The sequence below is a fragment of the Rhinatrema bivittatum genome, chromosome 12, assembly GCF_901001135.1.
Source record: "Rhinatrema bivittatum chromosome 12, aRhiBiv1.1, whole genome shotgun sequence".
NCBI classification, from domain to species: Eukaryota; Metazoa; Chordata; class Amphibia; order Gymnophiona; family Rhinatrematidae; genus Rhinatrema; species Rhinatrema bivittatum.
Window position 1 is genome coordinate 29,845,418 of NC_042626.1, and position 26,751 is coordinate 29,872,168.

At 43.9% G+C, this 26,751-nt stretch overlaps 2 protein-coding genes across 5 annotated transcripts; one reads left to right on the forward strand and one right to left on the reverse strand.

Moving 5' to 3' along the window:
- Nucleotides 1–1,691: 1,691 nt before the first annotated feature.
- C12H11orf1 (chromosome 12 C11orf1 homolog) lies at nucleotides 1,692–8,836 on the reverse strand. 3 transcript variants are annotated; one of them, XM_029573467.1, is made up of 4 exons: nucleotides 8,782–8,836; nucleotides 6,645–6,870; nucleotides 5,953–6,016; nucleotides 1,692–2,414 (listed from the first exon to the last, which is right to left on the reverse strand). In XM_029573467.1, the coding sequence occupies exons 2-4, from the start codon at nucleotides 6,798–6,800 to the stop codon at nucleotides 1,870–1,872; spliced, it is 765 nt and encodes a 254-aa protein (XP_029429327.1). In that variant the 5' UTR covers nucleotides 6,801–6,870; nucleotides 8,782–8,836; the 3' UTR covers nucleotides 1,692–1,869. The 3 variants fall into 3 exon arrangements, with proteins under 3 accessions (XP_029429327.1, XP_029429329.1, XP_029429328.1); XM_029573469.1 differs by lacking the exon at nucleotides 8,782–8,836 and adding an exon at nucleotides 8,655–8,742; XM_029573468.1 differs by lacking the exon at nucleotides 8,782–8,836 and adding an exon at nucleotides 8,587–8,668.
- A 35-nt stretch (nucleotides 8,837–8,871) lies between these two features.
- FDXACB1 (ferredoxin-fold anticodon binding domain containing 1) lies at nucleotides 8,872–18,525 on the forward strand. Of its 2 annotated transcripts, XM_029573466.1 has the most exons (6): nucleotides 8,872–9,350; nucleotides 11,811–11,989; nucleotides 12,420–12,576; nucleotides 13,082–13,285; nucleotides 14,228–14,386; nucleotides 17,159–18,525. In XM_029573466.1, exons 2-6 carry the CDS (start codon nucleotides 11,821–11,823, stop codon nucleotides 18,369–18,371), a joined length of 1,902 nt encoding a protein of 633 aa, XP_029429326.1. In that variant the 5' UTR covers nucleotides 8,872–9,350; nucleotides 11,811–11,820; the 3' UTR covers nucleotides 18,372–18,525. The 2 variants fall into 2 exon arrangements, with proteins under 2 accessions (XP_029429326.1, XP_029429325.1); XM_029573465.1 differs by having other exon boundaries at nucleotides 8,872–11,989.
- The last annotated feature ends 8,226 nt before the right edge of the window (nucleotides 18,526–26,751 follow it).

A 26,751-nucleotide genomic window follows, 5' to 3' on the forward strand; every position in this document is an offset into this window, starting at 1 on the left:
CCCCTTTTCCCACTGCCGTTGAAGCAGAGAACAATGATGGAGTTGCATTAACAGCATCAAAGCTTAATTGTTAAGGGTAGCAGCTGCCACACCAGCAAGTTACCCCCCAGTTACCCCCATGCACTCTTTTCTTTTATTTCCATCCTCTAGGGATCCACAACTTTTATCCCATGCCCCTTTGAATTCCTTGACTATTTTCGTCTTCACCATCTCCTCCAGAAGGGCATCCCAGGCATTCGCCACCCTCTCCGTGAAGAGATATTTCCTGACATTGGTTCTGAGTCGTCCTCCTTGGAGTTTCATTTCATGACCCCTAATTCTATTGATTTCTTTCCAACGGAAAAGGTTTGACAGTTGTGCATCATGCAAACCTTTCAGATATCTGAAGGTCTGTATCCTATCTCCCCCTGCACCTCCCATCCCTTGTCTACAGAAGGCCCGAGTATTCAAAAGGGTCTCCCATTCTGAGCCCAAGGCAAAAGGCCTTTTGAAAATAGAGTAAGATGTCACAACAGAAGTGCGTTTACGCCTCAGGAAGGGAGTCAGGATGCAATGACAGGCTACTTGCTGGAAGGCTGGAGGGAGACCGACTCAGTTTCTTCACCAGAAGCTGGTGGAACGGCGGCAGTTCTGTTCACTGCCGTGTGGAAGACCCTGCGTGGGATAAGCAGAAAGAATCCTCAGCTATGGAGAAGTGAGAGGCAATGCCAAAGGAAGGGAAAAATCGGCAAAGCCTTGCACCCTCTCACACTCTACGGTCTACAAATCATCATTTCCCTGAGCAAAAAAAAAAGCAATTAGCAATTGGTCCCTGTGACTTGATTACTTTTTGAAGATTTGTTTTGCCTTTTCCCGCGTAGACCCCTCCGTTTGTCACCCCTCTTCCCTTCCCGAACAGCATACCCAGGTGGCGTTGGGGGATCTCACGGGCTCGGAAGGCTGCCTGCTCCAAGTTACGCTGGTGGTGCCAGTTCTTGCCTGGTTAGGGGCTGCCACAGTGGCGAAATACACCCTCTCTGCATCCCTGAGCCTGAAGGCGCGGATCCTCTGTGGTGCAATACAGTGCCAAGGCCTTCAGCCATGCAGCTGGCCCAATATTTTTATTTTTTTTTTAAGGATTGTACTAGAACTTCAGTTCTTTTATATTTTTTTTAAAGCCATCAGTAAAACCACACTCTTACCAGGTCCTAAGCGTGTGCATTGGGCTTCAGTTTACACACACACAAACACACACACTTAGGATCTGGCAATGATGATGTGGATCAGCTGGCAACGGTGATGTGGCTTGTTAAAAATGAACTGAAGTCTGAGTTATTGCTCAAATCCTTTTTTTTGGGATCTATTTTGTGACCAGAAGGGCTAGTGGCCCCGCCCCTTCTAAATTTTACAAATTAATTCCACATTTTAGAGTGAAACTTTCCATACTAAATTGGTTTTCCCTCTCTTTAAATCCCAAACTCCCCAGACGGCTGGTTCCTCACCGGTTGATGGCAGGAGCCCAGGGAAGGCTGCCCTGCCAACTAACTCCCCACGCAAGTCAGCTTCTTGTAGTAGCTCCTGCTGCTTCCCCGGGCCGGAACGTATCACCTCCCCCACACTGCCACCCGCACCACCTATGGCACGAGATTCACCCCCGCCCTCTCCCTGCCAGCTGCTAACTTAGACTCCCGGAAGCACCAGAAGAACACGCCTTGCGTTCAGCCCTGCAGTGTAATTCGTAGAGACCTTTTCGTTACACACACAAGGGAGAAGGTGGATGAGAGAACACTCCCTGTTTGTTGCTACAAAATTGGCTGCTGGCTTTCTTCGGTGCCTCTTTTTTTTTTTTTTTGTTGTTGTTGTTTCTTCTTCTTCTCTCCAGCCTGCGCTTCAGGGCCTCAGGTTGGGCGCCACATAGTCTATCATGTAGCAGGATTTGTTAACGAACGCGGCCTTGGGCGGGCCAGGCTCAGGTCGGTAGGTGGAGAAGGCCGGAGGCTCTCTTTTAAAGACCGGAGGAGCGCGGAGAGCCTTGAAGTCCCTCGCTGCCACCGAAGGTGCCGTGGAGACTTTGTCCTCTGCTGGCGGATCTTTGGCGCCCCCTTCTGTTTTTTCCAGGAACGCATGCAGGGCCTTGCGCCTCTCGCTCGGTGCCATGAAGTCCCTCATGTAGCTGGTCTGGGGAATGTTCTTGCTGGTGGCTGGGCCCCATTCAGAGCGACGGATGATGGCCATTTGAGCTGATTTGCTGACTTTCTGCTCTCCTGGCTGTTCGGTGTCCTCAGCCTGCCCCTTCATGGCAGCCAGCAGCGCCCTGCGCTTTTGGCTCGGTGCTACATAGTCTATCATGTAGCAGGTCTTGGGAATGAACTTGGTCTGGGGCGGATCCAGTTCTGGCTGGTGTCCGGGGTAGATGTGAGGCTCTCTTTCAAATGCTGGAATAAAAGGAGGAAAGGGGAAGCATTAAATATGAACCCTTGCAGGTGCATTTCTTAACCAGGCCGGGGCCCATTTCGTAATGCAGTGGCGCCACGGGAGAGCCAACCGTTCACATACAATACTCCCCAAAGGCCTGGTTTATCCAGGGGAACTTGCCCATTTTGTGCTTGTGGGAAAATCAAAGTAAATCCAGCCAGTCACTGTAACATTTCCCCCAGAGCCTGCCAGCGTAACACTGCATCCAGGGCTGACCCTAGGAATGGTGTGGGGGGTCCAGGGCTATTCAGCTGGAGCAGGACCCCCCAACCACTGAAAAGAGATATTGGGGAGGTGAGAACTGTACCTCCTGGTCTGGTGTTGATAACCCTGTCCCGTTTCCCCCTGGCTCTCCTGAGTGATGGCCGACATTACCGTAGGAGTGGGGCCCCCATGACAGCCCAGAGCAGTCATTCCCCCCCCCCTCCCCACCTGAAGCAGGGGGTAATTTTCCCTCAGAGCCAGTCACTGTCATACTGCATCACGGGGGGGTCATTTCAGATCCGTAGCTTAGCCTATGACCAATATAGGCACAGCCATAGGTGCCGTCCACCATGGGACACCATTGCTTTCACAATGTGGCTGAAAAGCCGCCTCCCCCTCCTCCTGATGCAGCCCTTGGTCCTCATGTGCTCTGCTGCTGGGGGGGGGGGGGGGGAAGGAAAGCATGAACTTCAGCATCTGCTCTTGATGTCCCCTCCCCCTCCCCTCAGGGACATCCTTGAAGGATGAGGTGAAAATTGGGTCAAAAAAATAGCAGTGGAGGCAACCTGTGCACGATTCCTCTTCCTCTGCAGTCAGAAGCAGTGCGGTCTCAGGGCCATGAGAGCAATCATCTGCCTCCCCTGCTCCAGTTGGGAGTAGGGAGAGCAGTACGGGCCGGGCTCGCCGGACAGAAGAAAATGCATTTTCCTCCTCCTCCCCCCCCCCCCCCCCCCCCAAATGCAGTTAGAGCAGTGCAGCCTGTGGGGCTGAAAGAAGAAGCAACAACCTTCCCCCACCCCCGGCACTCAGAACCAGAAGCAGCAGTGTGTTCCGCGGGGCCGCAAAAAAGGAAAAATAATCGCCCACTTTCCTCCTGGAGGAGCAGCATGGCCCAGCAGCCAGAAGATACAGGCATCAGCCTTCCCTCAGGCAAGAGCAGGAGCAGGAGCAGTGCAGCCTTGAGGCCAGAAGGAGGAGGTCTGGTGAGCTGTGGGGTCTGAAGGAGGAGGCTGCTGCTGCTCCTTCTGCTTCCAGACCAGGGAAAAAAGTGAGAGCATGTGTGTGTGTGTGTGCATGTGACTGAGCACGGCAGAGAGCAAGAACGTGGGTGTAGGTGTGCACGTGTCTGAGCATGGCAGAGTGTGTCAGGATTCCTGGACTCGGGGTACATCACTCCAGGAACGGTACAGGATGGCAAGGCAAGATACTGGGCAGGACTAGGGCCGGAGTTTCACCTAGCCAGCCCCCTCTGCTGCAAGTTGAGCCCTTAGTTTCTGGGGGCCAGTAGATCTTTGCTGTGGGCATTACAACACAGTGGGTCTGTTCCACTGGAGCCAGTATGTACAGACTGGAACAAGGCTTGGGCAGGCTAGCTAGTCTGAGCCTGAGTAATGGGTACAGGGAAAGGAAACAGAGCTGGGATTGGGACTGAACACAGAAACAGACAGGTGAGAACTGGGCAGGCACTAGAACGAGGCACAGGCTGGGGTAAGACAGGGAAAGGATACTAAGGCTAGGACTGGGCAGGACAGGACTAGACAAGACAATACAGAACAAAGTCCAAAGGCCCATAGGCCGTAGGCCGCTAGGCATAAGGCCCAAAGATCACTGGGCAGGGCAAGGCCTAGAGTAGACCACAGAGCAAAGTAAGAAGAGAGAGCAGGCCTTGAGGCCACAGGGCAGGGTGCAAGATAGCAGGAGATCTGTGGACCACAAAGCAAGGAGCAAGAAGGCCTGGAGGCCACAAGTAAAGGCAAGGCCTGGATAGGCTGCAAGGCAAGAAGCAAGAAGACCCAAAGGCCTCAAGGTAAGGCAAGGAACAACAGTCAGGTCAAAAAGCCAAGGATGACTCCATGATGAAGCAAGGGTGAAGTGGCAAGCCTGAGTTGCATAGGGCTGGCGCTTGGGTATGATGCAAGCAGTGAGGAAGAGCTTGGCAAGGCTGGAGGCCAAGCTTGCTGAGGAATCCTGGTGGCATGGAGGCTGCAAGACAGGCTGAGTCAAGAGGCCATTGAGGATATGGCTTGGATAGCTGTGAACTGAGCTCACTGGAGGCCTCTATAGGTGGGGAAAATATCATAGTAGTCAGAATCAGGTACAAAAAGGCTGCACAGCAGTTGAAATTGTAACAGTGAGAATGGTGTGAGCGCATGTGGTTGAACATGGCAGAGAGCGAGTAGGTGTGTGTGGGCTCACATGTGGTTGAGCATGGCAGAGAGCGAGTAGGTGTGTGTGTGCTCACATGTGATTGAGCATAATAGAGAGTAAGAGTGTGTGTGTGTGTGATTGAACATAGAGTAAGTGCATGTGTGTGCATATGATTGAACATGGCAGGCAGTGAGAGTAGGTGTGTGAATGTATGTGATTTAGCATGGCAGAGAGTGAATGCATGTGTATGTGTGTGATGAAACATGGGAAAAAGAGAGGAAAACGTTTGTGTGCAATAACCCCCTACTCTCTCCTCCTAATCCACGACAATATCAGGGCATTGGGAATCAAAGGTTCCCAAGTATGGAAAGGAGGGGATTTCTTTTAAAATCCTTATTTAGGTGTTATTTGATGTGTCTCTGCTTTGAAATATTTTATTGGTGTTGGAAAAGTTTTGAGTTTTTAATTATTGGATGTTCTATTCATCAGCTGTTTTGAAATATTTAATCTTTTTATTAGTATGGTTTTACTATTATGATTGTTTAATATTTCTTGATTTTGTTTGTTTTATGATGAATAGTGATGTTTCACTACTGAATCCTCTGATCTCTCCAAAAGGTACAGATAAAAATATTTTTCATGCTCATTTTCCCAGCATTAGAAACCTAACTAATATAAATATGGTGAACAATATTTGATGCATGGATGTAGAACATTTTTGTTTGTCTTGTTTGTGACCTGTTGATGGTTCTAAATTGTAATATGCATGCAATTTTTTATCCCTGCCAAGAATTGCAGATAGAGCATGTTGTACATTTTTATAAATAAATAAGGCTCATGGTACCTGATTCCTCGTACTGATTCCGACAGCCAGAAGCCCAAAAGAGCAGGAGGAAACTCCTAGGTCAAACCGAAAATGAAAGCCCCCCTGAATTTCACAATCTCCCGGCTTGTGATGCTGTAGGTTGTGTTCAGGATGAGGGAGCACTGGGTCCTTTCCCCCCACCTCTGTAATGTCTCTGTAATGCTACTGCAGAGGGCATGGTTATGCATAAAACAATGCTATTATTATCTACTTCATACTAGACAAAGGAGCAGCCCAGAACAGAAACAATGTAGCATTCCATTCCTGGCCCGTTCACCTACTTGTCTTAGGCGTTTCTTCTCGGTTGTAAGAAGCTGCATAGGTTGTCTCGTAATAATGAGCATGCTGTAAAGGAAGTCACATATTTACTGCAGTCGAAACAGTGTGCCACTCTGACAACAGCAACATGCTCTAGAATGAACATTATGTGTCTTAAAAAGTGTTACTTCGAATGAGTGCCCTAAATCAGAGAACGGAATTCAGGGATGGGATGTCCTCTGACACTCAGTCGTGAAAAAAAAAAAAGGAAATTGCCCTAAAAATAAGCTTTTTAAGCAATTATAAAGCACCAGGTAACAGAGGACCAGTTAGCCTGTAGACCCTCTTAGGTTATATGGAGAATACGCTTATGCAGCAAAACTAGATTGAATTATTCCACCAGTACAAGTCAAGATACTGCCTCTCTTGTAAGTTAACATGACTTAAGGGGTGTACCTATTATTATTACAAGGCTTGTGTAAATATGGGCAAGAGAGCTATGCGATGAGGAATTCCATCAGTCAGCTATAATACTCTCATACATATTAAACTTATTATAAAGTATGCACTGACAGGTGTTTTATAATACTTAAAACAAATAACTGGTGCCCCCAAACTGCTGTTTCACTGGTGATTTTTAACACCCGCAATGCTCTCCACGTGCTTCCTGCACTGTCATCTAATCTCTTCCGCCCAATCACGGCTCGCCGGGTACCTGAGAGGGGAGTGGTTTGGGCTCTTGCACTGCTTTGATGTCGCTTCGCTCCTCGAACCAGTTCCCCTGAAGAGTCTTGGTGGAATAAGGCTCCTCGCTGACAGTGCATGCTCGGTCTTCCTGCGGAAGCTTCTCCCTTTTGTCCGCCAGAGCCATCTATTCCCCCTGCGAGGTAGCCTAAGCTATAGCCTTGCTAAGAGGCGCCGAGTGCATCCAGATAGTCATTCTCCAAGATAAGAAAAACAAAAAAATAAAATAAAAGCAATACCAGTTATCCAGATGGTGGAAGATGACTGTCACTCACACACACACACACACACACACCCTCTCAAAGCAAGCACGCACGCTAACGCATCCTACAGAACAGCAATCTGTCATGCATGCACCTGTGTGTGCGATTGTTTGCGCACTTCCTCGCTTTTAATATATATGTAATTATTTTCTTTTTTTTGCCAGATAGCGGAGTATTTTGCCTCCTCCCACTTTTTAAGCCTCCACCCCCTCCTAGCCCAGCCAGTGCAGCACAATCCTGGATAGGGGTCCCAGGCCCTGGCTCTTTCTTATCTGGAACCTGGTATGCATAGCATGCCCCCCAAATCTGGCCAGTAGGTGCTACTATTGCATGATGGTTGGGACTCCCTCTCTCCAAGGTTGTTATGAATGCTACACTATAGTAGCTTCAAGTCTGGCTGGCCAAAGGAGCAGAAGTCAGGGATTATTGCTTAATGCTAGATGCTGTCTGAAATTTTGCTGATCTGCTTTTCTTTTCGCCGATAGCTTGGATACATTAGAAGGACCTACTGAAGTTGAACAGCTATGTCAGGGGCTGACTATAGTACATAACTTAAGCCAACAACAAAAATCAGAGGCTGAGTATATTAGAAATGTAAAACACACTGGAAACACGAGAAACACTAGCATAATGCAAAATCAAGAATTTAAAAAGCAAGAAGTTTCCCCAAAACACAAAATTAGGAGCCAAAAAGTTAAACTTCAGCAAAATGCAAATACAAAAGGCTGAACATTCAAGAAAATCCAATAAAAATCACATGTGGAAATTCAAAAAAGTTCAGGAAACTGCAAAAATAAATAAATAAATCAGGGAATGCCAGTACTAGAAACTCCAGTAAAATGCTAAATGTTAAAGTTGTAGCTTTTTAAGAAATCCTTTGGTTAATACGATTCATGGCCTATGTATTGGGACTTGAGTTCCCGAAGTCTGTATAGATAAGATAACTCAATCTCTTGAAATTCGTATGTAATCCATAGCAGAGATTTTTTATAGGGGATGTTTTAGACTAGCAGTGACTTGAGTGTTGATTTTCGCGAAGTTTATCTTTCTTATTGAATGTTTAGGATGATAACTGTGACAATATAAACAGTTTTGCCAGCTAGGAGAATTTCTACGATCTAACCGGCTATCAATGGTAATGAAATAGAGAAACCTGAAACCCATTCATGTGTTTATCGTTGTATGGGTGGAAATCAGTTTAGTTAGGATTTTATTATGGTGGGATTGCTGATGGTTTTTTTCCGGGGAGAGAGTTGATGGGTTATTGTATTGTTGCCTTTCCATCTCTTTTTTATGGATTAAATTTGTATCACGCTGGGATTACTTTTCATGTATAATAAAGTTTAAGTAAATAAAATCAAAACACAAGATTGAAAATATAAGAAAGAAAGCAAAATGTGGCATTCAAAGTGCAATAAATCCAGCAGAAAAAGTACCGGTACATAAATTGGACACATGATAATAGACTCAAAAAAGGGATGATTGAAATACAATAAGAAATCCAGCAAAATGTAAAATCGCAGACTGAATATACATCAGGAAAATGCTAAATTGGGGATGTAAAATGCAAGAACCCCCAGCAAAAATGCAGGCTGCATGTCCGAAAAGCGCCTGAGATTGCATCGGGATGCGGAGGAGACACATTCTCACCTCACACTCCTCCGATCCCTAGCAGCAGCAGCAGCAGCAGCAGCTCAACCAATCACATTTAAGCCCACCTTTCCTTCAGAAGCACATGGCAGGTACAGCATAAAATCACTCAATCAATAACATCAAAATCCTCTAAAAGAAGGGGCACCAGGGAACCTTCCATCGCCCTGTTGATCCCCAGCCCCCTTTTCTCACCTACAGCCATTCCAGGGCTTTGCAGGCTCCCGCGTCCAGTCCCACGGCGTCGCCATGGAGACGGGACGCTACCCGCGCGACGTCAGCTCTCCGGCGGATAAAGGGCTGGCGATCACTCATTATAGCGCTGTACTTTCCCGTCTGCTCTCCTTCCCCTCCGACAAGTGCTGGTGCTTTTGCCTCCGCCCTCGCCTAGACCAAACAAATGCATATATTCCTCTGTTCTATAACCTCAAGGGTACTCGCTGCTTCTATTGCGCGGATCGGTTCTGCTCGCGATGAGGGTTGCAGGCCGGAAGACTGTGCGTGGCACCGAGGCCGGGGGAGGGGGAAAGAAAAGGCAAAGGGACCACCAGATCTCAGCGAGCTCCGCTGGAATTTGGTGTATGGATTATGTGTGGCTCATCCTGATTTCAGGAGGAAAGTTTGTTTTATTTCTGTGTTATGCAAAAATAAAATAAAGATAAATATATTTTAACTGTGCTAGCATTATTAACCTCAGCTGATAGAGGAGCTGGAAATGTACTGCTAGTGCCGGAACCCAGACTCTAACCACTTCCAGCCCCCAGGTAGGAAGAAATCAGCATCAACTCTGAAAATGCCCGGGTTTGTAAATCTATGCAACGCTTGATTTTCATGTATCTATGTTTACCTGTTAGCGCCAATCAAAACTGAAATGTTTTTATAACTGTGCAGTAAAATACACAGCAAAAGGCATATGTTCCAGTACTCAACCCAATGATTACAGAGAACTACAAATTAGCACCGGGTTGCTACAAATAGACATTTGGACATTAATGTCATGTGTGGGGGTTTTTTTTCCACATAATGTAAAGGAAGGTGATGAGTTTTTGTGATAGGTACATGATAAAAAGCTGTTTATTCTTTACGTACTTGACAGCATTTAAAGAAAAAAATATTAATGAAGTTACAAATCAGGGCCTGATATACAAAGGGATTTTTGGATGGGAAAATGCTTAATAAATAGAAGGCCTATGTCTGCGAAACAGCCAAGCTAGTATTGCTGGCTACTTCGATTATTACAGTGCCTTCTGGTTCGGCCTAGGAAAAAGTGGGTGCTGGAGGGAACATAGTGGGGACCATATATGCTGTTCTACCCAAGATGATGGAGTACTAAGGAGGAAGACCAAAATTACTGTCTTGTATAAGGAGATATTTTGCAGGTGGTCACACTCAGTGGCTGGTAGCTGGGATGTCTCTTTAGCAGCATAGATAAGAACCTACACTAGCTGCAATTATTAACAAGTCACTCGAAGAAGGCACTCTCCCATCCAACCTGAAAACTGCAACTATCACTCCTATCCCAAAGAAAAAGAACCTAGATCCCAATGATCTGAATAACTATCGTCCAATCTCCAACCTTCCTTTACTTGCCAAACTGATTGAGAAAACTGCTCTGTTTCAACTAAATGAACATCTTGAAATAACAACATACTGCACCCTGCTCAACATGGCTTCAGAAAGAACCGCAGCACCAAAACCCTTCTTTTAAATTTAACTAACAAATTAATAAGAGGATTTGATAACAAACTGAATCACCTATTAATTCTGTTTGATCTATCTGCTGCCTTCAATACAGTAGACCATAATTTACTATTATCAAGCCTTGCCAACATAGGACTTGCTGGAAATACCCTTGATTGGTTCACATCATTTCTAAAAGACAGGTACTTCAAAGTCACATTTAATAACATCTCATCTGATCCCTACCCCCTTGATACAGGAGTGCTGCAAGGATCTGCCCTATCCGCCATCCTCTTTAATATTTATCTTCTACCACTCTGCCACTTCATCTCTAATCTAGGCATCACCTTCTTTCTCTATGCTGACGATATTCAACTACTAATTCCTATAACATCTACCATCGAAGAAGCTATATGCCTCACAGTAAATTACCTCAAATCAATCAAAATTTTTCTCAACCAACTAAAACTATGCTTAAACATGAACAAAACTGAATGGATCCTAATAAAAAGAAACTTCTCATCTCAATCTTCCCAAATACCCTACATTCAAATTGATAACTCCAACATTCAAATGAAAAATCCAATAAAGGATCTTGGCATCTGGATAGATTATGATCTGAGCTTTAAGAATTGCATAGCTATAAAAACGAGAGAAGGCTTTCATAAACTCCAGATCCTCAAACATCTCAAACCTCTACTATACCCGAACGACTTCAGAACAATTCTTCAAACCCTCATTTTCTCAAGCCTAGATTATTGCAACTCAATTTTCTTAGGTCTACCTAAATCTACCCTAAAACCGCTACAATTACTGCAGAATGCTGCTGCACGAGTGCTCACTGGCAAAAAGAAGTTTGATCACATCTCTCCAACCCTAAAAAACCTTCATCGGCTACCAATTTCACAAAGAATTAAATACAAGTCCTTAACCATTCTACATAACGAAATTTACAAAGACAACAATTCCTCTCTGGATAACATGATTGCAATTCACAAATCACCCCGCTCTTCAAGATCTTCTAACAAATTACAACTAATCATTCCCCCACTATCTTCTGCGAAACTATCCGCTACAAGACACAGAGCCTTCTCGATAGCTGGACCGATAGAATGGAACTCCATCCCTGGATACCTAAGCTCTATCAGAGATTCCAAAACCTTCAAAAAAGAACTAAAAACATGGTTGTTTAGACAATCATTCACAGACTGATATGATTTATATCAATCTTAATCTTGAACCCTAATGCTCCTCTAATAAGTAATCTTCTAAACCAAGTCTTAAATTGTCTCCTGCTAACATGTTATACTCTGCTTTTTGCCGAGATGTTATATTTTTTCTTTTCCTGTTCTGCGTTATAACTTATAACTTGTTCATTGTATGATGTTGTTACTTTGTAAACCGGGGTGAAGGCACTCAGCTATACTTCGGTATAAAAAAGAATATAAATAAATAAATAAAACTGGGCAGACTGGATGGGTCTTGCCATCATTTACCATGTGTACCAGTAACTAATTCTGTATTGTGATTATTCTTTCTTAAAGTGTAGGTGCTATGCGGCAGAGGCAGAGCATTTTGTTGGTAGGGGAAGGAAACTTTTCCTTCTCTGCTGCTCTCAGTGATGTCAGTGATAGTTACATCACTGCCACCTGCTACCAAAGTGAAGAAGAGTTAAGGAAGCAGCCTCTTGCTAGAACCAACATAGAACATCTCAGACTTAAAGGTAAGATTATCAAAGGCAGTACAGTAAGGCTGAAATAACTGAACATTCCAGAGGCACTGGGCTGTTTTCTTAAGGGGTTTCTGCTATACAATATTTTTGGCCAAATGCATGGACCAGTGCTCTGAAACTATGCACATCTGCTTAGGTGTTGCCAAAGTTGATGCTCTGTTTGGAAACCATGAGTTAATTAAAAAATTAAAAAAAATAAAGGTGTATTTGAAATCCAAATTAATATTGTGTCAGACATAAATAAAATAAAAAAAGAATAGGCGTGGTAGTGGTGGAGGCCAAAGTTATTGATAACTTCTCGGGATGCTGAAGGCATTGGCTGTCACGGTGCGTTAAGGTCATAAGGACATGCAGACTACTTTCATTTATATTCTACATATTTTAGATCTTCCTGTGATTCTGTGTATTTAATTTTTTCCAGGGGCTGCCATCCACTTTCAGGTGGACTGCACAAAACTGAGAGACTTCTTTGCACCGGCCAACAAACAGTTTGATCGTGTGATCTTCAATTTCCCGCACTGTGGGAGGAAGGCTGGTGTGAAAAAGAACCGGGACCTTCTTGCTAACTTTTTTCATAGGTGAGCAAACGCATCACCTGTACTGTAAGAGAGCTGGACAGGTGAGGCTTAGTGCAGCAGTGCGTTCTCCTGATAGCTGCAGGGTTGGCGAAGGACAGTGCTTAGTGTAGAGAAAGTGAGGAAATGCCAGGCTCTCTCGCTTTTCCTCAGCATGCCTGCTTTTGGGAAAAATGATGGTTCCTCCGTTTTAAACTGAAATTCAGAAAATGAAAAAGTTTCTTATTCTCCAGCCAGCCATGTGCAATAAAAGGAACTCCTACTCCAAGCCTGATATCCTTAATACAGATTTTTGTCATTCTACAGCTAGCATTGTAACTCCTTAGTGCCATCCCCAGAAATAATTCATTGTTTAAAAAAAATTAAAAACTAAAAAAGGGAAGTTAGGGTTTAGAAACGCAGGTTGGGGCAGTGTTTTGTATAATTTCCTGGGTATTTTGTGGCTTCTCTTTCCATGCTGATTTCTGGACCTCATGGCTGACCGTGCATCCGCTCCTCCTTTCCTCAGCGCTGCCGAGATTCTTGCAGACGGAGGAGATGTGCATGTGACTCTGTGCAGGGGGCAGGGCGGGACTGCGGCTGACCATCCAAGGAGAGACTGGCACAACAGTTGGCAAGTGGTGGATATGGCGGCTGGGGCAGGATTTATTCTGAGCGATGTGCATCCCTTCCGCTCCAAGGACTTCTGTGGATACATATGCACTGGGTACAGGTAACAGAGGTTAGGTCACAAGTTTGTTTTTAAATTTGCTAATCAAAATAATTTTTTTTTTTTGACCTGGTGGTTTCCTTTGCCTTCTTTGAGTTTCCATCTCAACTGGAAATGGCCTCTACTAGGGCTATTTATTTATTCATTCATTCATTCCATTTTATATTCTGCCATGAGCCTTCATTCACTACTACCTGGGCTTTTCCTACTGTTTTAAGAGCATTAACCTAGCCCAGCCATTGCAGTGGCTAGGGGCCACAGGCCATGGCTCCTCTGGAACCCGGTACGCATGCGTCCTAAGTCCAGCCACTAAGAATCGCTGCGGAGCAATGGCTGGGACTCCCAGTCCCCAGGAGCTGTGAATACTGACTCAGCAGCATTCCTGGCTGGCCTGGAGAGCAGAAGGTAGGCCCAGGAACTCCATTGCTACCAAGACATCAATGAACTTTTGATTTTGAAGTTATATATTTCTGTAATGTCAGGGCTTGTGGGTTCCAGAAATACATTGCTCACTGCTGGGCTTTGTCAGGTTGCTTGTACTCTGGAAGTTATTCCTTGGTAGTGCCCAGCAGCGGTCAGGAATCGTGCAGCTGGCAGGCATGGGAACGCATAGTGGTATTGAATAGTGATGCATACAAGGAATTTCATCTGAGTAATGTTAGGCTGGCTTTGTTGAAACACTGCTTTTAATAGGATGGGCAGGGCTCAGACACTTTATAACAGTGGCAAAGGAGAAGACAGCAGCTAGGGTGGTGTTATTGTTTAATTTGTTGCCGCCTACAGGGGGCCCGTGCTAACATCCATGGCACTGTGAATGTAGCATATATTAAGTCTTTCCCTGCTGGCTAATTCAGACTGCACTGAGGATTATTTTAAATGCATGTCTGCATGAAAGTAAGCCGTGGAAGGTGACCACTGTCCTTTTTCCAACTCTGGTTTTGACAGGAGCCAGGAGAAGCCCTTTCATGTTGAAGGTGCCTTGACGCATATTTTTACCAGGAGTTTACCCTTCCAGTGTCTCGGGCCCTTGCACCTGCAGACAAAGTTAGAGGATGAATGGGTGTCTTTTCTGGTTCCAGAGGTATTAGCAGATAAAGTGAACAGGTGAGAGATTCTTACACCATTAGGAAATGCGGCCACGGGTACTTGGTGGCTAAAAGAGCTGTTGGATTCTCCGTCAGTCAATACTCCCCCTCAGCAGCTGTACCTTTCTCTGCCATGCCTCTGTTCTTCTCCCTGCCCCTATATAGAGCACATCACATTCCTATTAGACGATAAAATGATAAGGTATGATGACAGATAAATGATGGTAATGGACAGAAATAACTGACAAATCATAGGTATTATAAAAAGGCCAACTATTTCTGTGTTTTACTAATGGTCAGTACATATAATACCTGGCAGAGTAGCTCATTTTTCTTTCTTTTGTCTGAAACATATATTTAACAAAGCAAATGTGCTCTTGCTGTTAGTGTAATGACTGAATTAATTTTGGAGATCAGGAGCTGTAAATACAGCATGCCAAAGGGGATAATATGGAGTTGGGCCATGTTGGTCTGCTCATACTCCTAGTCCATCCTAAGTAGAGTTTAAAGGGTAACTGTAACTGACATAGAGATAAGAACCAATTTCATTGCTGAGTAAACTGGACAACACAGAGTGCAGAGACACACACACACGTGTTTGACAAAGAAGGGAAAAATAAAGCACTGGAAAAGTTTAATAAGGAGCTATGTGAGCATTTCATGAGGCCTAGTTTCTTTCTTGGGGGACATATAGTTACGACTGCTAACCAATGGCAGGGAGACTTTAAAAATGCTAATGACATTAGTGTGTTCTGACCTCTGAGATTTCAACTACACTGAACAGGCCTGTTCACCTCTGGTACATAGAAAGAGGAAGGGATTCTAAATGTGTTTGGGGGGTGGGATGGGTGAGCCAGGGCTCACACAGTACTCTGCTTTCTGTGGCAGAATCTGAATGAAATTGCATGAACAATTCAGAAGTTATGGGGTAGAGACATAGTTATTTTGGGGGATAGATAGACAGACATGATGATTTTTGTAAGGCCAGTTTCTCTCTAGGAAACAAGGATAAATGTATATATGACTATGGACTTGATTTAACAAGGGTATAAAATGGGAGAAAACTCTTTACTAGATTAGGCCCTGCACTACTAATAGTTTTGTGGGTTCTATGAAAGTACCAATGGAGGTCCTTCCTCTGTGACCTTTTCAGGATCATGTCTCCAGTGTACAAATGCAGGAGGAGTCCCACTGCACTTTACTTTGTGTAAATACAAAAAAAACCCTGGAAGCTGCAGTAAGAAATGATTAAGTGTTTAGCTATAGAAGTCACAGCTTCTATAGCTGTGATTAAAATAATCACAAAAGCTGTGATTAAAATAATCACTCAAATATAGTGCCTTGTAAAAAGTCTGCATACCCTTGTACATTTCTCAAATTCTACTGTCTGAAAAATCTAAATCTAAATGCAAGGAATTAGGAGTTTGCTTCCTTGATCTACACAACATGCTCTATACGTTCATTGTGAAACAATTATAGAAATATTCCAAAAGTAATTAAGAATAAAAAACAAAAAGGTCTTGATTGCATAAGTCTTCACACCCTTTGTCCTAGCAAACCCAAATTAGTTTGTTAAAAAAATTGCCTTAACAAGGCCCATAACAAGTTACATAGGGCCTCCCTGTATCCAGTCACAGTAGCTGAGATGATTGTTATACTCTTGGATGAAGAATCAAGCTGTATGAGGTGGATTTGAAGCAAAGATCAAAACATGCCAGATAAGGAGCTGCTGAAAGAACTGAGGTAGCATTATTCAAAAGTACAGATTGGGGGAAGGTTATAGGAAAATTTCAGGGTGTTTGAATGTCCCTTGGGACACTGTTGGATCCCTCATTGTAGCCACCAAGGCACTGCCACGATTGTGTGTCCCTCCAGAGTCAGTGTCAGAGGTCTCTGGTTGAGACTGGGGAAAATGTTGACTGGTCAACTATTTCAAGATTGCTCCACAAGCAAGGCCTGGGTTGGACAGTGGCAAGAAGGAAGTGAATGTTGAAGAAAACGCACATGATTTGCCGCATAGCCTTTGCAAAGAAACACTTAGTGTGCATGTGTTTGCAATCTGATGAGATCAAAGCGGTCTCAGTGCTAAGGGATGTGTGTTATAAAATAAACAGCATAATCACCCTGCTAATGCCATCTCTACGGTAAAGCCTGGGGGTGGCAGCATTATGTTGTGGGGATGCTTGGCAGCAGCAGGGACAGGGAGGCTTGTGAAGATTGAGAGAAAGGTGCAAAGTGCAAGCAGATCCTCGAGGTAAATCTGCTCTGATCTGGGACCGGGGAGAAGATTCACCTTGCAGCAGAACGATGATCCTAAACACGAAGCGAAAAGCAACAGTGGAGTGGCTCGGCAATGTCCTTGAGTGGCCCAAAGTCCGAACCTGAATCCAAGAGAAAATCCATGGCAAGGCTTGAGGACTTCGGTCCTCAGACGATCCCCAGCCAACTTGCAAGAGCTCTTCCGCCAAGAAGAGTGGGCTGAAAGTGCGCCATGCCTCTGTGCAACGCTGGTAGACACTTCTCCTATATGATTCATGACTCTGCAAAAGGGGCTTCCATCAAATATCAAGTCAAGGCATGGGAAGACTTAGGCAATCAAGACTTTGTTTTGTTATTATTCATTACTTTTGGAATATTTCTGTAACTGTAACAACGAAACAAACTCCTACTTCAATGAATTTTGCTTTGTATTTTTTTAGACAGCAGAATGAGAAAAATGTACAAAGGTGTGAAGACTTTAAATATGACCTACTGATTCAATTATTGCAAACTTTCTCTTTTTATTCAACAGGGGTTTTCTAGCGCCTGATGCCCACCACCCGGTAAGACTATTAAATGAGGGATTCATAGCGGAGCTTGGCAAGGTGTTTCCATTGCAGAGGCTGGAGAATATCTGTCCTCTTCTCCATCACGGCAGCCCTTCTGCAGTCCTCTCCTGGGCCTCCGATGTTGCCTCCTCAGATTTGTTTTGGATTATTCCCACCAAAGATGGAGCCTCCAGGGCAAAACCCAGAGATACTGGGACAGTAGAAGCTTCCGATGTTTCAGCCTTGCGTTCTGACCTTCGTCCCTATGAGGTCATGGAGGAGGGCAGCAGGGCACAGAGTCAGAGTGCAAGCGAATATTATCTCCAGCCATCTCTTACGGTTTGTTGCCGAGATATCCTACAAAGATTGGACTTGGTGCCTGGTACCCTCTATGTTCTCAGCGGCCCTGTGTTCAGAAAATGTTTGATTTCTCCTCGTTCAATGCCGGCTTTTCACGAGACCCTTTTACTGTGTGGGCTGCATAAAGATGCGGAAGGTGACCATATTCAGCTGCTCATGCATGCTGTTGAAAATGCGGTGGTCTGCATTATCGAGGCTTATTCCAAGGATGTACTTAACTCTGCAGATAAGGAACCAGAGAACCATGGGAGTAGCTGGCAGTCCTGCCCCCTGTCTTTTCACCAGCACGCCAATAAAGGGCTGCATTTTATCCACATGAAGGTAGATGCTATTGACCTGGGTGGTGACCCCGATTTGTGCGTGGGTGTCCTTGCTGAAGTTCCGGATGGGTATCTTTCCAGCAAACTCGACTTCCTGTTGGTGACCCTCAATCTGGACCTGTTAACCATGATCGTTTTGGGCGTGTCCGACTGGCGCTTGCTATGGACGTCTGACGAACGTTTCTTTAATCAGTTCAGCCAGGGAGAATTAAGGCGCCACCGGAGCTTTTCCATTCACCCACCGTCCTACGTCCACGATATCAGTTTCTGGGTCGGGGAGGGGGTGCCATTTGATGAGGCGGAGTTTCACACCCTGTTGAGAGGAGTCTCTAAAGAAACGGTGACATCCGTTCAGCTGCTCGATAGCTTTCGGCAGCCGGGGATGGCGCGGCGCGGCCTCTGCTACAGAGTGACCTATCGGTCTTGCGACAGAGCTTTGTCTAGTAAGCAGGCGGCGGAACTGCAGCTGCAGCTCAGGGCGGAGCTGCCGAAGCGCTTGCGGGTCACTCTGCGGTAGGCTGCTGCGTGGAAGGCTAAGGATCAAAGCGCTGTGGTGACCAGCGCGTGTGGGTGTTTAACAGCACAACATCCTTTCTTGGGGGGGAAAGGAAATCTGCCTTATATTATGCCAAAAAAAAAGCAGGTGGTGGGAAATGAAAGGGCTCGCTACCCATCTCTCGGCATTTTGTACCATTGGCAGACGCTACCGGGGGGGGGGGGGGGGGGGGACGGTAACTGAAGGCTTCGGAGGAGAAGTAAATGTAATAGCAAGGGCCATTTGCTAGGTCTGCATTGGGAAATCAGAGTCCATTCTCCCCCCTTCCCCGCTCAAGACTGCCTCTGGTGGCCATCCCTTAAAATGCAGCTTTCCTTGGCAGCCCGGCTATATGCTTCATTTGCCTTTTCTTCAGAGTTCGAAGCAATGACTGGTGGAATAAGAAGCAGGTTCTTTACTTTATAAATAAGGTAGCTCGACAGTACTCCCTGAAGCTTTTCTTGTTCATAATGGTTTGTCTTTTTTTATGCTTCCCAGCTATGGAATGTTAGATCCCTTTTATAGAATTCTTTCTGTGTTTGTCTCTCTGGCCACAGCAAAATAATTCTCTCTCCAAAAAAAAAAAAAAGATGAAAATTCACCATATTTGGCATGCTGGAGGAAAATGTGAATATCCCAGATGAAAATGAAAACCAGAAACATTGAATCAAAAATAATAATAATAAAAAAAAAAGTCTCCATTGCTTTCTATGGGAAACTAGTAGAAGCTGCTAGAATGCTGCCAGTGTTCCATTCCAAAAGTGCCCCCCCTTCACCCTTGCAATACTGTGGCACAGAGCAACACAGGAAGGTAGAGGCAATCACAGTCATATCCCCAAAAATATGCACTCCACGACCCCCATAGACAGCTCCTCCCCACCCAAAAACACACACACCACAGTTACACTCCTGCAGTACACACAGCTGTATATCACCAGACCACTACCAGCCACACATCCCCTCCCCCCCAACACACACAATCTCTTTACATACTTCTACCACACACACCCCTTCTACAGATGCATGTTGGAAAGAATTCCTGAATCCATGCTTTTCCTACTTACATCCTGTTCCCTGTCAGTTCTTTCCCTTGATTTTTTTTTTATTATTGTCAGAGGATGTGGTCAAGACAACTAGCATAGCTGAGTTTACAAGGGGTTTGGACATGTTCCTGGGAAAAAAAAAAGTCCATAAACAATTATTAGCCAAGTACTACTGCCATTTATCATTTCTAAAGCTCTACGAGTCATACACAGCACTGTGCAGACATGCATAAAAGACAGACCCTGCTCCATGGAGCTTACAGTCTAGTCAAGATAATTGAGTCTATGGCAAGTGTATTTATTGTAATTTAGACTCTCAGTTGCCTTTCAAGGCCCACTTAAAACAAGCATCTTCTACAGTGTTTACATTTTCATATCCCATCAAGACTTACAGGATCAGCAGGTACAGGGATGTTGCCCATACCTTCCCCTAAAATTGCTCATCTAAATAATGTGAGAGAAAGGGCTATTTCCATTGCCGGGCCCCAACTGTGGAACTCTTTGCCACAGGAATTAAGGATAGAATCAGACATTAAAATATTTAAAAAGGGCATTAAAACATGGCTATTCAAACAAGCCTTCCAAGAGTTTTAACCTAATAATTATATACCCCCTGTAATCTAAATATTTAGTTAATTGTATTATCTCTGCTCTTACTGTTCTGCTTCTTTTACTGTTTAAATTTTATGATTAATTAGTTTACTACTTTATTTATTATTAGACTATTATGAAACTTTGTATTTACCTCTTTTCATTTTGGAAATGCAAATATTTTTAAATGAATATTTGTTAACTAATGTAAACCGATTTGATATGTTCTCATGAAACATCGGTACATAAAAATTAATTAATTAAAAAAAAAACTCAGGATGTTGCATCCACTAAAACATATGTTGCCTCGGAAACTTTTTTGTACAGTGGTACAGGCAATTGTTCTTGGCTATATGGATTATTGCAACAGCTTGTTCCTTGGTCTTTCAAAAAATTGTTTTTTGTCTACTGCAGCTTGTACAAAATGCGACAACCAGACTTATTGCTGGACTGGCACGAAGTGATCATATTGCACCTACTCTGATTAATTTACATTGGCAGCCGATAACAAGGTTTGTTCAGTTTAAGGTGTTGATCATTATAAAAATGAATTTATAGCAAAATGCAGCTTTATAATTCAGCTCAATCGTTTAGACCATCAGGGACCAATTTCTTTGTCCTGCCTTTGCTTCGTGAGTACAAGCTGCAGTACACACATGCAAGGGCAATCTTATGCAGGCCCTGTACTGTGGAGCTAAGAGGGGAGCAAGATCTGAAATGTTTCAGGAAAAAATTAAAGGCTTTGAATTTTAGAGCTGCTTATAATATTCTGTAATATCTGTATAGTTTACTTTTACAATCTGGAATGTTTAAAATGTTTAGGTATTTTATAATGTGTATGATGTGATTATTATGATGTGTATCTTTTATTATTTTACAAATGGTTTTTGTGATCCACTTTGAACACTGTATATGTGCAGAATATAAGAATTTAAATAGAGACGTGCTTAGGATTTAAAAGCAGCTTCAACCGGTGAGTTTTGAAATTGGATTTGAATGCGACCAGAGAGGGAGCATGAGGCATTGAGTCAGGAAATCTTTTCCAGGTATATGGCTTCAAGGTGGAAAGTGCGGAGCTGGGAGCTGGCAGTGAAGGAGGACACAGATAAGAATCTAGTGACCTTCCCCGATGAACGGAGTGACATCGTAACATACAGGGACGCAGTAAAGACCAAATGGTTTAATCCAGTCTGCCCAGCAAAGTGTTTAGGGTTATAATTGCCGCTCCGTGCAGGTTACCCATATTCAGAAAACCCCGGTGCTTTGTTTCTGTGCTCGTGCCTTTTGGGATCCTCTGTGTTTATTCCTGTTCCCTTTTGAATTCTGTCAATGTTTTTGTCTTCACTACCTTCTCCAGGCAGGCCTTCTGGGCATCCACTATTCTTTCTGTTAAAAATATATTTCCTGATTACGTTCCTGAGTCTACTCCTTTCCCCTCCCGTTTCATGCCATGACTCCTGGTTGTATAGCTTCCTCTCCATTGAAAAAGGTTTGTCTTTTGTGAATTTTTTTATATGTTTCAGATATTTAAAAGTGTGCCTCATCTCCCTTCCATCTCTCCTTTCCTCTACATATTTAAGCCTTCAAGTCTTTTCTAAGTCTTCTGGTTGCCTTTTCCTGGATCGCTTCTATCCTCTCCCTAGCCTTTTTGAAATACAGCCTCCAGCACTGGTGAGGTCTCACCGGTGACCTGTACTGGGGCATTATTGCCTCCTTTTTCCTGCTAGTTATGCCCCTCTCTCTGTAGCCTCATAGCCCCCTGGCCCTTGTCACCACCTTCTCACACTGCTTTGCTACCTTCAGATCATCAGATACTATCACCCCAAGGTGTCTCTCTCAGTCCATACTCATCAGTCTCTCCCCCCCCCCCCCCCCACACACAGCTCCTCCAGATATCTGTATCCCCCAAGTGCATGGCCCTGAATCTTAACTAATGGCTGCGTTGCAGAAACTATGATACCAGCACAGTAGATAATCATTATTAAGGACTTTCTCTCCATATGGGCTATTTGATGATTATCATTTAGAGGTCCGTAGGGGCTTTTTTTTTTTTTAAATATATTGAATCTTAACTGCCAAGCCTTCAACCATTCTTCAGGTTTCGATCAATTCTCATTCTGTCTACTCCCACAGGGGTGTCCACTTGGTTGCGGATCTTAACTTTTCCTTCTAACCCCTCTGCAATATTGCTCACAAAGACATTGAACAGAGCCAGCCCCAGCCCAGATCCCGGAGGCACTCCACTAATCACCTTTCTCTCCTCAGAGTGACTTCCAGTTACCATTACCCTCTGTTTATTGGTCAATTAATTTCTAATCCAGTTTGCCACCTTGGAATCTACTTCCAGGCTGCTAATTTTATCCATAAGCTTCCTATATGATCACAAGGAAGGGTATAGCGAGAGAGAAGATAGGTAATGAGGCAGTGAATGCTTTTATAGGAGAGTAAGAGAAGCTTGCAGTGTATGCAGAAGTGGAGAGAGAGCCACTACAGCATCATGAGAAGAGAGGTTACATGGTCAGAACAATGTTAAAGGAAGATAAACCATGTAGCTGAAATTTGAATAGATTGTGATGAATAAAGACGGTTGAACGAGAGGCCCACAGAGACCAAGTTGCAGTAGTCTAAGCAGGAGGTGATAGAGTGGAGGAGTAACCTAGTGGTTAGAACAGCAGGCTACAAACCAGAGAAGCCAGGGTTCAAGTTCTGACACTCCTTGTGACCTTGACAAGTCACTTGACCCTCCATTCCCTAGCTACAAACTTAGATCCTAAGCCTCCTGGGGATAGGGACATTCCTACAGGGCACTGCATAATGTTTGCAAGTAGCACAATTAAGCTCTGGAATTAATTGCCAGAGGATGTGGTTTAAAAAAACAACATTTGGACAAGTTCCTGGAGAAGTCCATAAACTGGTAATAATAAGGAATAGCCACTGCTTGTTACCAGCATTAGAAGCTTGGGATCTAGTTAATGTTTGGGAACTTGCCAGCTACTTGTGACCTGGATTGGCCACTGTCTGACCCAGTATGGTATATCTTATGTTCTTTGTTATGTTATGTACAGTACTTGAATAATCTGCTTTGAAGGCGGAATATAAATCAAACTTAAAAAAATTGGTAGCATGCTCAGGAAGGAAGGGATGGATTTTAGTGATGTGACAGAGGAAGAAATGACATGCTTTAGCAGTGTTTTGGATGGATGTAGAAAAGGGGAGGGAGAGGCATAAACAATGACCCCCAAGGTTACAGGCCGAGGGAACAGACAGGCTGAAAGCTGCATCCACAAAGACAGACAAGGAGGGAAGAGGATTTGGAGGGAAAAACAAGATGTTCTGTCTTGGCCATGTTAAGTTTAAGGAGGCAGCAAGACATCCAGCCTGAAATTTGGGATTGAATTTGTGGAGAATTTGTTCTTCTGCTGTTGCGATACTGAATGCCACGGGAGAAGATCAGAGCACCAAAAGGAAGAAGTGTACAGAGAAAAGGGCCCAGGTCTGAGGCGGGTAGACCTAGTGAAAGCCATCTCTTATCCCTAACTCCTGCTTCAGTTAACGTACAATGCTTGCTATTACGACTTCAAATTCTTTCCCTTCCTGACCCCACCCTCCCCCGTACCCCTCCTCCATGTTACTCTGTACCACGTGCGGAGATAGCCTGTAATCTAGTTGTTTCTTCTACATTGTTGTTAATCAGCCCTTGTTATGTCATCCCACTTATTATACATCTTTCTCTCCTCTATATTTATTTAAAAACTTTTCTGTACCATCGCAACGGTTTACAAATAAGCACAAAATAAGGTATATAGGTAGTTATCGTACATTCTAACAAGTGCCAAATAAGATCGGTTACAATATCATTAATAAAATTAAATTTTTTTTGGGTAGTGATGAATTAGTCCAGGAAAGTTATTGAGATACTTTATTTCGGTCTACTTCTCAACCGTATTATGTAATTATAATATTGTGATGTCATTTGTTGATTTGAAGATACTTGTTATTTGTAACTTTTCCAATTTTGGTTCGATGTAAACTGGCGTGATAAGAATTTCGTCTTGAACGTCGGTATAGTAAAAAGATGTAAATAAATAATAATTGGGCAATAAGAAGTGGAGCTGATAGTACTTCCTAGAGATCTGGGTTGGCCACTATTGGAAACAGGCACACCTTACATTTAGCTCTCTCAGTTAAGGTGATCTGAAAGCAGTGCATTTTTATATTTCACTGAGTCCTCCCAATAAATTAATTCCGTTACACATTTCTGGGGAGCTAAAGCCACAGTCAGTTTTCCATTAAAAAAAAAAATCATCTTTATTAGAGTAACAGCAGTACTGGATTATCATTCTAGTCTGACTTGGAGAAAATAGGCACAGTGCTTGTAAACATAGGGCCAAAACTCAAATAAGGGTGAGGAGGGAAGGGGACAGTAGGGCAAATGGAAATGGAAAATTGCAGCCTAAAGCAATTCCTAATGAAAACATTTCAAAACAAAAATACCCTGATATGGGTGGAAGTATGGTTACAGCACAGACCTATGGAGTTAGAAAAATTGATGGGAGGGGTAGCTTAGTGCTTTAGAACAGTGGGCTGCATACCTGGGAAACTATACTTAAAGTACCACTGCCAATCCTTGTGATCTTGGGAAATTCACTTCACCCTCCATTGCCTCCGCTACAAACTTCCAGCTAATTCTAAAATAATACCGCAGTACACAACTCTTGCCATGCAGTCCAGCCATCAACATTGAAAACCAGGCGATTCACGTCAGGGGTGATTGTATGAATGATCCTGAAGCGATATGTAACCCTCTTTTGAGAAACATAAAATGACCATTTCTGATGTTGTGTGCCAGTCTCTGTGGGTTCAAACAAAAGTGTGGGTGAGCAGATGATGTTGGACCTGCCATTGATGCAACTAAAATCAAGCTACCTTAATATCAGTACAGTTCACTCACTTCCTATATGATTTCCACAAGGCTGTTGTGGTCCATATCCTTCCGGGGATGCTTTTGGCTACTACCCAAGAGCCCAGTAATGGTTCACTGGACTTCCAGGGTTTGGCTTTGCTGGACCGAGTAGACCAGTTTCTCGCTTCCCATTCAATCTCTTCTAGAATCTGCAGCAACAGCCAGACTTCCTGCTCTGAAAACCAGTTTATATTAGTAGCCCTCCCTCAACATACTCTCTTAAAGGAACATGCTAAAGCTTTTTAATAAAGTTGAACCTCTGCCACAATGACTCATCACAAAAACCCAAAAGTAAAGGTCAAGTGCCATTCCTTAACATTTATCCCTAGATAATTTTCTAGTGACCAGACCACCGATGTTAATTGCAAAGCATACGGCTGAGTGGCTGGAACTTGCTATTTATATAGGTGATACTGTAACCATCTCTTTTTAGTCAGTAAGGAGGTCCAGACAACTGATCCGTAAAGATAGACTTTTATTGCCAGCAAGATGCAGCTAAGACAAAGGCTCAGTACAACTGCATGCCACGCCCCCTTAGGAGCAAACTTTTATGCACTTTACAACTCTTATCTTTCACACATGCGTTCTGATTTTTGCTGAACAAACAATTCACAAACTGCTGAACAAGCATTAGCTAGCGTGGTCCTCTAGGAGGTGTAGCTTATGATCATATTATCGTTTCGTCATTTAATTGACGTGTTAGACATTTTACAGCGGCGTTCGTATTAATACAATACAAATTATTATTCCAAAATGGAGTTACGTTACGCTAAAGGTTAGTGCGCAACTGCGTCACTACGCATTACGTGTCATTTGCGTTGCAAACATTAGTACGTTCAAAATGGCTGTGCGTTTCACTGCTGGCATGGTTAGTCGGAAGACGTTCAGGTGTTTCATTCTTTAGGGGGTCACGAAATTGAACCCCTTCAATACCATTGAAACCTATGGAGGTAAATGGTGTTGAGAGGATGATGCCATGGATGGGAATGACAACCGGGAAGATACGTATCATACTGTTGAAGCTTTGGACTGTATGAGGATGATGCCATTGGAAGAGGATCACTGCCGACCCTCTGGCAATAGTGTCCATTACTATCAGTTTTAGGGGCTGAAGAGGTTGAATTGGCCACAACCCCCACCTGTCAAAAGCAAGCTGAACTCAGCAGAGATTACCACGAGCAGGACCCTGGCCGTCTCTGTTCAGCGGTTTATCCCTTCACGGCCGCCGTCAATGTCTACTGCCAGGGTTGCCAGGTTTTCATAAAGAACAAGCACTTTTTTCCAAAATAACGAGCCCAAAAAAAGCCCAAAACATGTGAAATTGAAACACCAATGTCTGTGAGTCGCATAGATGACAAAGGAGCTTAGCTTTTCGCATGTTTCTCTGTTTTAGCATGTTGCAGAAGGTCTGCATGATGTGCACGAATGTCACACTTACAAAATTTGCACGTAGCCTTATTCTCATTGCTGAAAACAGGCTGAATCCATGCTTTTAGTTCACGTTCCTCTTCCCATGCTTTGCAGTACGTTTTACTGTATTTAGCCCAGTTCTTTACTGTAGCCATAGTAGATCAAAACCATTTAGTAGTGTAGCAGCCAAGGACAGAAACAGTAGGTATAGACTGGCTTTCTTACAGAGGTGATCTTCTACAGGGAGAAGAAATGAAAGAAAAAAAAAAAAAAAGCAAAATTAGAGGAAAGCAAAAGTGGTGTAGAAAAATAGCATTACAAGTTTCCATGTCACATTTTTTTACCTGTAGTCAGC

Bases quoted from the DNA above. Each gene is read 5' to 3' on its own strand.
- C12H11orf1 (XM_029573467.1), bottom strand. From the start codon at position 6,800: ATGGCTCTGGCGGACAAAAGGGAGAAGCTTCCGCAGGAAGACCGAGCA. The intron at 6,017-6,644 runs GTACCCGGCGAG...CTTCCTTTACAG, and splicing joins CCAAACCACTCCCCTCTCAG to CATGCTCATTATTACGAGAC. The intron at 2,415-5,952 runs GTAGGTGAACGG...CTTTTATTCCAG, and splicing joins AGAAGAAACGCCTAAGACAA to CATTTGAAAGAGAGCCTCAC.
- FDXACB1 (XM_029573465.1), top strand. From the start codon at position 11,821: ATGCGGCAGAGGCAGAGCATTTTGTTGGTAGGGGAAGGAAACTTTTCC. The intron at 11,990-12,419 runs GTAAGATTATCA...AATTTTTTCCAG, and splicing joins AGAACATCTCAGACTTAAAG to GGGCTGCCATCCACTTTCAG. The intron at 14,387-17,158 runs GTGAGAGATTCT...TTTATTCAACAG, and splicing joins TTAGCAGATAAAGTGAACAG to GGGTTTTCTAGCGCCTGATG.